We start from the raw sequence: 12706 nt of genomic DNA on the forward strand, positions 1-12706 counted from the left end.
CGTTGATAAGGACATTCCTTTCCACAAAAGGTTGCAAGTCTTTGGAATTCCCGACTTATTACGATAATGTTGTTTACTTATTCATTTTTTGTGTTTGCATACTGGCTGCTTGTCAGTCTTTGTGTGCAGTTTTTCATTAGTGATATTGTATTCCTTTATTCTACTGTAAATGCCTGCAAGAAAATGAATCTCAGGGTATATGGCGACATATAAGTACTTCGAACTACTCCAGAAGGTAGTAGATTGTCATGGAAAACTGATGATTGAGGCTTGGGAAGTTAGGTCAGAATCACAGCATAGGAAAGCCCTTCTGTTCACTGAGGCTATGCTGACTATCAAGTACACACCCCACTTTTTAATAATCTCCCCACACCCCCATAGCCACCATTTACCTACACTGTAGAGATAATATGCAGGAGAACAATCCACCTCAGGGAAGTGAAATGAAATAACTGGGGGAAATATGGTAGAGTAGCAGTTAGTGCAAAACTATTACAGCTTAGGGCGCTGGAGTTCGGAGTTCAGTTCCTGTGTCCGCTGTAAGAAATTTGTATGTTTTTCCCGTGTGTGCATGGGTTTCCTCCAGGTTTACTCCACAGTCTAAAGACATACTGGCTAGTGAGCTAATTGGTCATTGTAAATTGTCCTGTATCTCCTATGTCTCATTCTAATAGATGAGGGTCAATCAGGTTTGTTGTGGGCTGCTGGGCGGAGTGGCTCGAGGGGCTGGAAGGCCTAAATAAATAACATAAAATAAATCAATAAAATAATGAGGGATAGGGTGAATGCGCAAGGTCTTTTTCCCAGGGATGGAGAACTAGAGGGCATAGTTTTAAAATGAAAGAGCAGAGAATTAATAGGAAGCTGACAACAATTTTATCACACAGAGGGTGGAAAGTATAAGGAACAGGCTGCCAGATGAAGTGGTTGAGGTGGGAACAATAACAACAATTAAAAGACATGGATGAGTTGGGCTGAAGGGCTGTTTCTGTATTTCTCCAACACTCAGACTCCGAATCTAACTCTTAATGTAATGTTTTGGAAACTCCAGGTACATGCCTTTGCTCTTTGGACTATTGTGAGCAGTTTTGGGCCCCCTATTGAAGAAAGGATGTGCTGGCATTGGAGAGGGTCCAGAGGAGGTTCACGAGAATGATCCTAGGAATGACAGGGTTAACGTATGAGGAGCGTTTCTTTGGCTCTGGATCCGCACGCATTGGAATTCAGAAGAATGAGGGGGTATCTCATTAAAACTTATGAATATCGAAAGGCCTGGACAAGGTGGACATGGAGACAATGTTTTTAATAGAGGGAGAGTCTAGGACCAGACAGCACAGTCTCAGAATACAAGGGCGTCCCTTTATAGCAGAGATGAGGAGGAATTTCAATGAGGGGAATCTCATTGAAACCTACCGAATATTAAAAGGCTTGGATAGAGTGGACATGGAGAGGATGTTGCCTATAGTGGGGGAGTCTAGTACTAGAGGACACAGCCTTAGAATAGAGGGACATCTATTTAAAACCAGAGTTGAAGAGAAACTTCTTTAACCATCAGGTGGTGAATCTTTGAAATTCATTGGCGCAGGTGGCCGTGGAGGCAAAGTTATTGGGTATAATTAAAGTGGTTGTTGATAAGTTCTTGATTAAAAGGGCAACAAAAGTTACGTGAAGAATGGGGTTGAGGGGGAAAGTAAACCAGCCATGATCAAATGGTAAAGGTGGGCCAAATGGCTTAATTCTGTTCCTATGTCTTATTGTTTGTGATCTCCTTTTACCTGAGCTCTTCACAGTGTTCCCTTAGAGCCTTAACCTCGTCATCATGGGCTTTGACGTCTGCCTGTACAGCAGTCAGCAGCGTCTCCTTCTCGCTGACCAGCTGAGCCCGCTCATTTTCCAGGGCCTCTATCTGATTGTTCAGGATCTTCCTCTCGGCTTCCAGATGATGGAGCTGCTCCTGACGCAGCCCCAGCGTCTGCCGCAACTCGCCCAGCTCAGCAGTGAGCCTCTCATTCACCTGGAAATTGAAACAGTGCGGTAAACGGTCACTGACTCTCACCCAGCTGAACACAGAATGAACAATGGGAGACAGCAACAGAGAGGGAGAAGACCTGACAGCACAGACCCTAGGGTACAAGCAAACAAGAGGAAACTATCTTAAGTTCAAGATCAGGTTTATTGTCATTCAACTGTACAGATGTACACCACCAAACAAAACAATGTTCCTCCAGACCAAGGTGCACAACACAGTACATATAACTCACACACAACACATAAAAGTAATATTACTGCAAATATATTAACAAATAATAAAATATATTCCAGAAGATTGACGTTCAGTATAAGACGCATTTATAACACACGTTCAAAAGTAAATAGTATAATGCTACTGGCGCTTCATACGTGATGAGATCTTGGTGATGGCAGGGAGTTCAGCAGTATTACGTCCTGGGAAAAGAACCTGCTTCCCTTCCTAAAGGTCCCTGCTCTAACGCTACAGTACCTCCTGTCTGATGGTAGGGGGTCCAAGAGATTGACAGACGGATGGGAGGGATCTGTAACGATCCAATGAGTCCTGTATACGCAGCGCTCCTGATTAACATCTTGGATGGGTGGAAGAGAGACTGAAGTTATGGAGACATCTAGTAAATTCATTGATTACCCCACTGTCCATACTGTCATTTGGTTACCTAAGCTACTACATGAGAGAAAGATTTACAGTAGAGTCATAAAGTCATACAGAAAAACACCTTTCACTCAATTCTAACTAAGGAGTCAAAGTCAAAGTAACATTTATTATCAAAGTATGCATCCATTACCATATTCTACATTATCTTCCAGGCAAAGTAAAGAAATACAATAGAATTGATGAAAAGCTATACATGAACATTAAATTGAAGTTTATTGTCATCTCAACTGTGTATATGTATACTGCTAAATGAAACAACATTCATCCGAACCAAGGTTCACAACACAGTACGTATAATTCACACACAACACATAAAATGAAGTAATATTACCACAAATAATAATGTGAATTTATGCCACAAGTTTAAAAAGTAAACAGTATATTGCTACTGGTGTTTCATACGTGGAAAGATCTGGGTGGTGGCAGGGAGTTCACTAGTCTCAAAGCCTGGGGGAAGAAGCTGCTTCCCATCTTAACGGTCCTTGTCCTAATTCTGTGGTACTTCCTGCATAATGGTAGGGGTCAAAGAGACTGCTGAATGGATGGAAGTTATCATTGACAAAGACTGACAAACAATGAATGTGGAAAAGAAGACAAATTATGCAAATTAAAAGAATAATACTGAGAACACAAGTTGTAAAGAGTCCATGAAAGTGAGTCTGTAGGTTGTCATACTAGTTCAGAGCTGTGGTGAGTGAAGTTACCCACACCAGTTCAAGGGCCTGATAGTTGCCAGTGACACAACTATTGTCTATGGAATTTCAGATGTCGATGAGGAGGTACACAGGAGTGAGATAGATCAGCTGGTTGAGTGGTGTTGTAGCAACAACCGTGCACTCACTGTCAGTAAAACCAAGGAATTGATTGTTGACTTCAGGAAGGGGAAGTCAAAGGAACACACACCCATCCTCAGCAGGTATGGAATGGATGAGCAGTTTCAAGTTCCTCGGTGTCATCATCCCTGGGGATCTATCCTGGGCCCAACATATTGATGCACTTACGAAGGAGGCACAAAAGCAGCTGCATTTCATGAGGAGTTGGAGGAGAATTGGCATGTCACCAAAGTCACTCTCAAATCTCTACAGATGTACCTTGGAGAGCATTCTAACTGGTTGCATCACTGTCTGATATAGAACGGTCACCTTATAGGATTGGAAAAAGCCACAGAAAGTTGTAAACTCAGCCCACTCCATCGTGGGCACCAGCCTCCCAGCATCCAGGACACCTTCAAAAGGCAGTGCCTCAAAAAAGAGATACTGAATTCAATCCCTCTAGCAATGAAGGTCAACATTCCGTTTGCCTTCTTAATAACCTGTTGTACCTGCAAGCCAACTTTTTACGATTCAAGAACAAGCACTCCCAATTACCTCTGCACAACAGCTGCTCCTGAACCTGGTGCTGCAGAACTAAGGGTCCTGTACCTCCTGCTCAATGGTAGTAGTGAGAAGAGGGCATGGCCTAGACGGCAAACTTCTTTGATGCTAGATGTTATTTTCTTATGGCAGTACTCCATGGAAATGTGCTCAATCGGGGGGAGAGCTTTGCCTGTGGTGGACTGGGCTGGATCCACCACTGTCTGTGGCTTTCTTTTCTGTTCCTGGGTATTGGTGTTTCCATACCTGGGCACAATGCAACCAGATAGGACACTCCACACTGTGCATGTATAGAAAGAGCCCATCTAAGATAATCCCATTTACCAGCACTTGGCCTGTGTCCCTCTAAATCTTTCCTATTCATATACTTATCCAAATGTCTTCTCGATATCATTATCGTACCCACCTCAACTACTTTTTCTAACAATGCGTTGTCAGCTGTCTGGATAATAAACTCCACTGGACTTATTAGTGACTGCCTTACACTGAAGGGCTTTATTTCTGACCTCTGCACATGTGGGTAAATATATCCACCCTTTCTAGCCATCTCGCAGTCTTGAAAACTTCTGTCTTCTCTTTCCAGGAATTACAAACTCAGCTTCAAGTCAAGTTTGAGTTCATTGCCATGGTTACACATACCCAGGGTGGAAGTACCATGAAAATTGGCTTTTAGCAGCAACAGCACAGTAAATTACAATCATAAGATGAAGTAAAGTTAACATATATAATACATGTGCAAAGAGGGACAACTAAATATACATAACAACACTAGAGCAAGTTGAGGGAAATGAAAAGCTCTCCCTGACAGTTAGAATCAGAATCAGGTTTATTATCACTGATCTATGTCATGAAATTTTTTTTTGTGGCAGTACAGTGCAATACTTAAAAAAGACTAAATTAGAAAAAGAAATACATTAAATAAATGGTGTGAAAAGGACAGCAACAGAGATTAAAAGATAGTGAGGTAGTGTTCATGGGTTTATTTTCCATTTGGTAATCTGACGGCGGAGGGTTAGAAGATGCACCTTGATAAATTATCCTTCATCACAGAGGATTACGTAACAGAGATCTTTTTCCATACTTTATTCAATGCAATTAGATCAACGTAGCAAACTGCACTGTGCACATGTACGCCACGGTAGAGTAGCAGTTAGTGCAATGTTATTACAGCACAGTGCACCGGAGTTCAAAGTTCAGTTCTGACATCTTCTCTTTGTACGTTCTCCTCATGAACGTGTGGATCTCCCCCGGGTACTCCGGTTCCCTCCCAGCTTCCAAAGGCATATGGGTTAGGGTTAGTAAATTGTGGACGTGCTATATTGGCATTAGAAACACAGCAACATTTGTGGGCTGCCCTCGGCACATCCTCAGACATGCTAGTTGTTGACGCAAATGATGCATTTCACTATACGTTTTGATGTACTTGTGAAAAATAAAGTTAACCTTTAAAATCTTAATCTTTACTTTGGGAAATCGGCAATGCTACAACCAAATGAGGAGGATAAAGAGAGATTGGAATGTTACGTATACCTGCGTGATGGTTGATAATTTTTCTTTCAGTAAGACCTTCTCTTGGTCTTGCCTATTGGCCTGGGATTTGGTGTTTAGCAGCTCCAAATGGAGATCAGCCAGTTGGTCATCGAAACCTTCTCGCCCTCTCAGTGCTCGCTCTAACTCCAGGGTCAGATGTTGGACACATTTGTGTAATTCCAGCTTCTCCTGCAGAATTTAGCCGTTTGACATCTTGCTCAGCCATCATGCTCAAAGTTCAAAATAAATTTATTATCAAAGTACCTATATGTTACCATATACTACTTGAGATTTATTTTCTTAGAGGCATTTTCAGAAAGAGATAAATATAATAGAACCTATGAAAATAAATAAAGATCGACAAAGGCTCCCCTCTTGTCTGTTCTCTTCTTCTCACCTGCCTATCACCTCCCTCTGGTGTCCCTTCTCCTTCCATTTCTTCCAAGGTCCACTCCTATCAGATTGCTTCTACTTCTGACCTTTACCTTTCCACCTATCAACTCCCAGCTTCTCACTCATTCCCTCCCTCCCCTACATATGCACCCACCTTTCCCCTCACCTGGTCACACCTATCACTTTGCACTCCTTCCCTTCCCCTCCACCATCTTATTCTGGCTTCTTCTTTCTTCCTTTCCTGTTCAGATGAAGGGTCTTGGCTTGAAATACTGACTGTTTATTCCTCTCCATAGATGCTGCCTGACCTGCTGAGTTCCAGCGGCATTTTGTGGCGTTACTCTGACAAACAACCAATGTACAAAAGAAGACAAACGGTGTAGAAAAATCTAATACTGAGAACATGAGTGGTCAAGAGTCCTTGAAAGTGAGTCTTTAGGTTCAGAGTTGTGGTGAATGAAGTTATCCACACTGGGTCAAGAGCCTAATGGTTGCTATGTCAAGTTTATTGTCACATGCACAAGTACAGCGAGGTACAGGTACAGGTACAATGAAAAGCTATCTTGCAGCAGCATCGCTAAGACAAAACACGAAGGATAAATTATACACAAGTTATACAAGACAATAAAGAGAAAAAATATTGTGCAGAAACAGTATTAGTGCAAGAAAACTGACACACCTTGTTAACATAATACTACATACCCATTTCTTTTGAATGATACGAAGACAATGGCATTGTAGTAGTCAACAGCATAAAATTACAGAGACATTAGTACATTGCCAAAACTAAGGCAAGTGACAAACCCGGCAAACCTTTAGGGAGGCCTACAAAGCACAGAACAGACTACATTCCAAATAAGCATTAACCAATGAATTTATCTTTGGGGGCAAAATGGGTGGAACAAGGGATAAAAGTCAGTCGAGGTAAGTAAATATTATTTCCTTACTGTGGGAAGTGTCTAATGGAGTTGAGAATCTGTATTAGAATCAATATTTTTGCTAATAAATATCAATGAGTTGAACTTGAGTGTGCAGTGCACAGTTTTCAAGTTTACACAAACCTTTGAAGATGTATTGATCTGTGAGGACAAAGTCCCTTGAGGTCAGTGAGATGTAGGTGCACTGATGGAATATGTAGGCAGGTGACAGGTGAAATTTACTGCAATGTGATAGGAAAAATGAGAAAAAGCAATGTAAATGTGAAGGTATAATTCTAAATATGAGAACAGTGACGTCAAAATTGCACACAGGATCCAGGACTTTTTCAACTAGAGTGGAAAACCAAAGCACAGAAGTTGTAATTAATTAACAGTAATAAACAGTGGTTTGATGACAATTTGAGATTGTGTTCAGTTCTGGACACAACTTTTTACAAAATATTGAGAGAATGGAGAAGAGGTTTACCAAAATGATTCCAGGGATGAGGTACTTTAGTAATGTGGATATACACTGGAGAAGTTCTGGTTGGTCTTCTTGGAATAGTTGAGGCTCTGATTTAAGATCATGAAGGACAGACACAGAATAAATAACAGAACCGCTTCCAGAATAAGAGAAGGTGACTAGCAAAATAATCTTCCGCACTCCCCAACAGACCACCATACTTTCCATGACAAAGTTCTTACTTTACCTCCAGACCAAGACCATTTTCAGACCATTTATACAAGTAAATTTTCATCTATCCTTTGATCCTTTTCCAATGGTTTACACTTTCTGCTTACCAACCTGTCAAAATTCTTCCCATGTCTCATTGGAGAAGGATATTAGAGCTAGTTTGTATTATGTAAATGAAAATTTGCTCTATACATTGTTTTGCAACATTGTGCTGGCCTAATGGTTGTTAGTACTGAGAATTATTTTTAATTCCAAATTTATTTAGTTACCTGATTTTTTTTTCAATTCGCTAATTGCAATGGGATTTAAACTCAGCTGCAGAATTCTGCAATGACAATATTTTGCAAGCAACACAAAAAAAGGCACTGCAGGAGCTCAGCAGTTTAGGCAGCGTTCATGGAGGGAAATGGGCAGTCAACATCTCTGGTTGAAACCCTGTATCTGATCTACTCCAATTTGTATAATCAGATGCAATCATCTTCAGCACCTGGTCACGTTTGCCTATCACCACCTAGTTTTTGAAACCATTCCCAATCTGCCCCCTCCCTCATGTGCCTATCATCCTCCCTCACCTGGATGTATCTATCACCAACTAGTTCAGGGGTTCCCAATCAGGGGTCCACAGACCCCTTGGTTAATGGTAAGCCTCATTGGCATAAAAAATGTTGGGTACCCTTGAACTAGTAGGTGATAGATATCTAATTAGTTCTTATAATACCCCCTCTCCTTTCCTGCCCTACCCTCATGAACTGTGCCTCACCTCCTTCTGGTTCCCAAACTCTTTCCCTTTTTCCCATAGTCCATGGTCCCCTTATCAAATTCTTTCTTCTTCGCCCCTTTACCTCTTCACCTATTACCTCCCAACTTTTCACATCATCCTTCCCCCTCACGTGGCCTCACCTATCACCAGCCACCTTGTACAGCTTCCTAGTCTGGCTTCTGCCTCCTTCCTTTCCAGTCACAATGAAGGATCTCGGCCTGAAATATCATCTGTTAACTTCTTTCCATAGATGCTGCCTGACTTACTGAATCCCTCCAGCATTTTGGGTGGGTTACTCAGGATTTATAGTAACCGCAGGATCTCGTGTCGTGTTCCATCCCTTTCCTGCACCATATTTTAAAGTAGTCAAGTTGAAATGTCTTGGCCCAAAACACGGACCTCCATAGACGCTGCCTGACCTGCTGAGTTCCACTGGTACTTTGTGTGATGTTCCAGATTCCAACATCTGCAGTCTCTCATGTCTCCATATTATTGTACCCACTTGTACCACTAGATGGAGCCTCCTGCCTTTACAGATCATCACCTTCGGCCCAAAGATCCCTCTGGTTTCCGACAGCTAATACTGCAGGCATATTCAGCAATTTGCATTAATGTCAAAAGGATTATCACAAATACAGTTGTTCATATTTCAAAAGCCCAAGTTTACAAGCTATTTAAAATACCTCAAGCAGATTTTGGGGAGATAAATTAATTCTGATTCTTGTAACATTAATAATGGAAACTAGGTAGTCAGGTAATACAGGTTTAATGTAACACACACAAAGTGCTCTGGGAACTCAGTAGGTCGGGCAGCATCTAGGGAGAGGTTTCGAGCCTTCTCTGCTGCCATGATGAGGCACTCTCAGGTTGGCGGAGCAACACCTCATATTCAGAAACACAAAATACTCTGCAGATGCTGGGGTCAAAGCCCCACCCCCTCCCTTCCCCCATCCCAGTTTCACTGTGCCCCCTCCTCCAGCTGCCTATCACCTCCCTCATGGTTCCGCTTCCTTCTACTACCCATTGTGCTTTCCCTTATTCCCTCTTCACCTTTCCTGCCTATCCCCTCCCTGCTTCCCCACCCCACCCCTTGCATCTCACCCTAACCATGGACTTTTTACTCTCCACCTATCCGGTAGGCGCTACAGGAGCCTCCACTCCCACACCAGCAGGCACAGGAAGAGCTTCTTCCCTGGGGCTGTGACCCTGCTGAATGTCACATCACAGCGCTAAGCAGTATTGCACCCATATTGTACTGTCTCAGTACCTTTATATTTGTGTGCTGTAGCACTTACTTTTTATTCGCAGTTAGTTTGTAAATAACACTATTCTTTGCATTTCTGGTTAGATCCTAACTGCATTTCATTGGCTTTGTATCTGTACTTGGCACAATGACAATAAAGTTGAATCTAATCTTTCCCTTTACTGGTTTTTCACCTGGCACCTACCAGCTTTCTCCTTCCCACCACCCCCCCACCTTCTTTATAGGGCCCCTGCCCCCTCCCTCTTCAGTCCTGACGAAGGGTCTCGGCCCAAAACATTGACTGATCGTTTCCACGGATGCTGCCCAACCTGCTGAGTTCCTCCAGCGTGTTGTGCGTGTTACCTCATATTCAGTCTGGATATCTTCCAAACAGATGGCATGAACATTGATTTCTCTAACATCTGGTAATTTCGCTCTACCCCCCCCCCCTCTTTTTCCATTCCCCATTCTGGCTCCCTTCTTACCCCTTTTTTTCCCTCAACTGCCCATCACCTCCCTTTGATGGCCCTGCTCCTTCCCTTTCTCCCATGGTCCACTCTTCTCTCCTATCAGATTCCTTCTTCTTCAGCACTCTACTTCTTCCACCTATCACCTCCCAGCTTCTTACTTCATCTCCCCCCCACCCTCACCCACCTTCCCCCTCATCTGGTTTCACCTATCTCCTGCCAGTTTGTACTCCTTCCCCTCCCCCAACCTTCTTGTTCTGGGTTCTTCCCCCTGTCCTTCCCAGACCAGATGAAGGGCCTTCACCTGCAACATTAACAGTTTATTCCTCTCCATAGCTGCTGCCTGACCTGCTGAGTTCCTCCAGCACTTGGCATGTGTTACTCTGGATTTTCAGCATCTGCAGAGCCCTTTGGGTTACAGATTTAGTGTAACAGTTGAACTGGTCCTTGGCCCACTAGAAGTGACGATTCGACTGGTGGTAAAGGTGGCAAACTGCATACTTAACTTCATCAGCTGCAGCACTGAATTTTTGTTTTAATTTAGAGATACAACGCTTTCCAGCCCAATGAGCCTGCGTTGCCCAATTACACCCATGAAACCAATTAACCTACTAACCTGCACATCTTTGGAATGTGGGAGGAAACCAGAGCACCCAGAGGAAATGTAGGCAGTCAGAGGGTGGATGTTTAAACCCCTTACAGACAGCAGTGGAGAATGAACCTGGGTCACTGGCTCTGTAAAGCATTATGCTGACCTCCAGGCCGAATAGAATAGTCAGGAAATCATGTTGCAGCTGTAAAAAACTTTACTTAGGCCACATTAGGATCAATGTGTGACTTTCTGCTTGTCACACTACAGGAAGGCTGTAAAGGCGTTAAAGAAGGAGCAGAAGAAGGGGTACACCAGGTTATGGACACAAGACACTGCAGATACTGGATTCTGGATTAAAAAAAAACAACCAGGCAGAATCTGTGTAAGCAGAAGAATAGTCAACAGATCCTGCTGCAGGATCTCCAACCAAAATGCCGACTGCCACTGTACCCCCTTTGAATGCAACATCAAGTTGAGATCTTGTTTGAGAGATGTAGAGACTGGCAGAACTTCTGGGGTATCAGTAGATCTGCTGGCGGTTTACTCCTGAACTCAGTCCAATAATATGAACATTTTATGCACCACAGTCCTGAGTAGACACCGGATAGCGAGCCAGAGAGATTTTTTAAGAAGTGGGCGGGGGGCAGTCGGCACACTTAGCATGCCACAGTTCCCAAGGAAACAATGGATTGCGCAAAATTAGGCATTTGGCAAGACATAATAGAAAGGTTTATGCGAAGCGGCTATTGTGGTAGTGGGCCAGTGTTGGAGTGGGAGAGTTGAGGCTTTGGCTTATTGAGGCTTCAGTGAGGAGAGGCTCATGCAATAGGTAGATTTTCTTTTTCATTATTTATTCTTTTTTTCTTATTGCACACTTAGAGCAGTGGGGATGCCTGGCCGGATAGTGAAATGCTCCTCTTGAGGGATGTGAGAAGGCAGGAAGACATCCAGTGTCCCTGATGAGTACATCTACGAAAAGTACATCCAGCTGAAGCTTCTAACAGACTGGGTTAAGGAGATGGAGATGGAACTGGATGAATTCCAGATCATTCAGGAGTCTGAGGAGGTTGACAGATCGGACATACAGGGAGGTGGTTACACCCACATACACAGGTAACTGGGTGACCGTCAGGAGTGGGAGAGGGGATAGGCAGTCAGTGCAGCATATCCCTGTGGCCGTTTCCCTCAACAACTTGTATACCACTTTCGATACTGTTGGGGGGTGGAGGGGGGGGGGGGGAACAGTGACCTAGCAGAGGAAAGCTAGCGAAAAGAGGTCAGAAGGAAAGCAGGGAGAAGAGGTGAGCTGTACTGATAGGGGATTCATTGGTTAGGGGAACAGAAAGGAGATTCTGTGGATGAGAATGAGATTCCCAGATAGTTCGTTGCCTTCCTGGATGCTAGGGTCAAGGACGTCTCTTACCGAGTCCACAGCATTCTGAACTGGTAGGTGAGCAGCCAGAGATCATGATCCACATTGATACCAATGACATGGGTAGGAATAGTAATGAGGTCCTGCACAGTGACTTCAGGGAGTTAGGTGTTAAGTTACAGAATAAGACGTCCAGGGTTGTGATCTCAGGATTGCTATCTGTGCCACGTGTTAGTGAGGCCAGAAATAGGAAGATCATACAGTTTCACATGAGTCTGTGCCCTTGAGCAAGGCACTTAATCACACATTGCTCTAGTCTGTGCGAGGAGTGGCACCCCACTAACTTCCAATCTGTGCCTTGTAAGGCATGAAAATGCCCGACGCAGGCCTCTCATGGTCTGAGTCGACGTTCCCTCCCTAAGGAATTGGTGCAGAAATGAGAGCTTCAGATTTTTGGATCATTGTGCTCTATTCCAAGGAAGGTGGGACCTGTACAGAAGGGACAGTTTCGACCTGAACTGGAGGGGGACTAGTATCATAGCAGGGAAGATTGCTAGTGCTGCATGGGGGTGGGGGTGGGGGTGGCTCAAACCAGAGATGCCGAAGGATGGAAACCGGAATGCCAGCACAGTTAGTGGAGTGGCTGTGGCGAAAGATGTTATAGAACGTCAGGAATCAA

At 43.6% G+C, this 12706-nt stretch overlaps 1 protein-coding gene across 3 annotated transcripts in view; it reads right to left on the reverse strand.

Annotated features, from left to right (window-relative positions):
* Positions 1-12706, reverse strand: part of LOC140212134 (uncharacterized) — a 143150-nt gene that overhangs the window by 72971 nt on the left and 57473 nt on the right. For 2 of the 3 annotated variants that reach the window (XR_011889652.1, XM_072282732.1), the window contains exons 9-10: positions 5590-5778; positions 1776-2014 (exon numbers count right to left, since the gene is read on the reverse strand). Coding sequence is in view for 2 of the 3 variants with exons in the window: in XM_072282732.1 (XP_072138833.1) it covers positions 1776-2014; positions 5590-5778 (428 nt within the window). In the remaining variant the exon portion in view is untranslated. The remainder of the gene's footprint in view (positions 1-1775; positions 2015-5589; positions 5779-12706) is intronic. The other variant, XM_072282733.1, reaches the window with a different exon arrangement.

This window comes from Mobula birostris, chromosome 18 (genome assembly GCF_030028105.1).
Source record: "Mobula birostris isolate sMobBir1 chromosome 18, sMobBir1.hap1, whole genome shotgun sequence".
NCBI lineage: Eukaryota > Metazoa > Chordata > Chondrichthyes > Myliobatiformes > Myliobatidae > Mobula > Mobula birostris.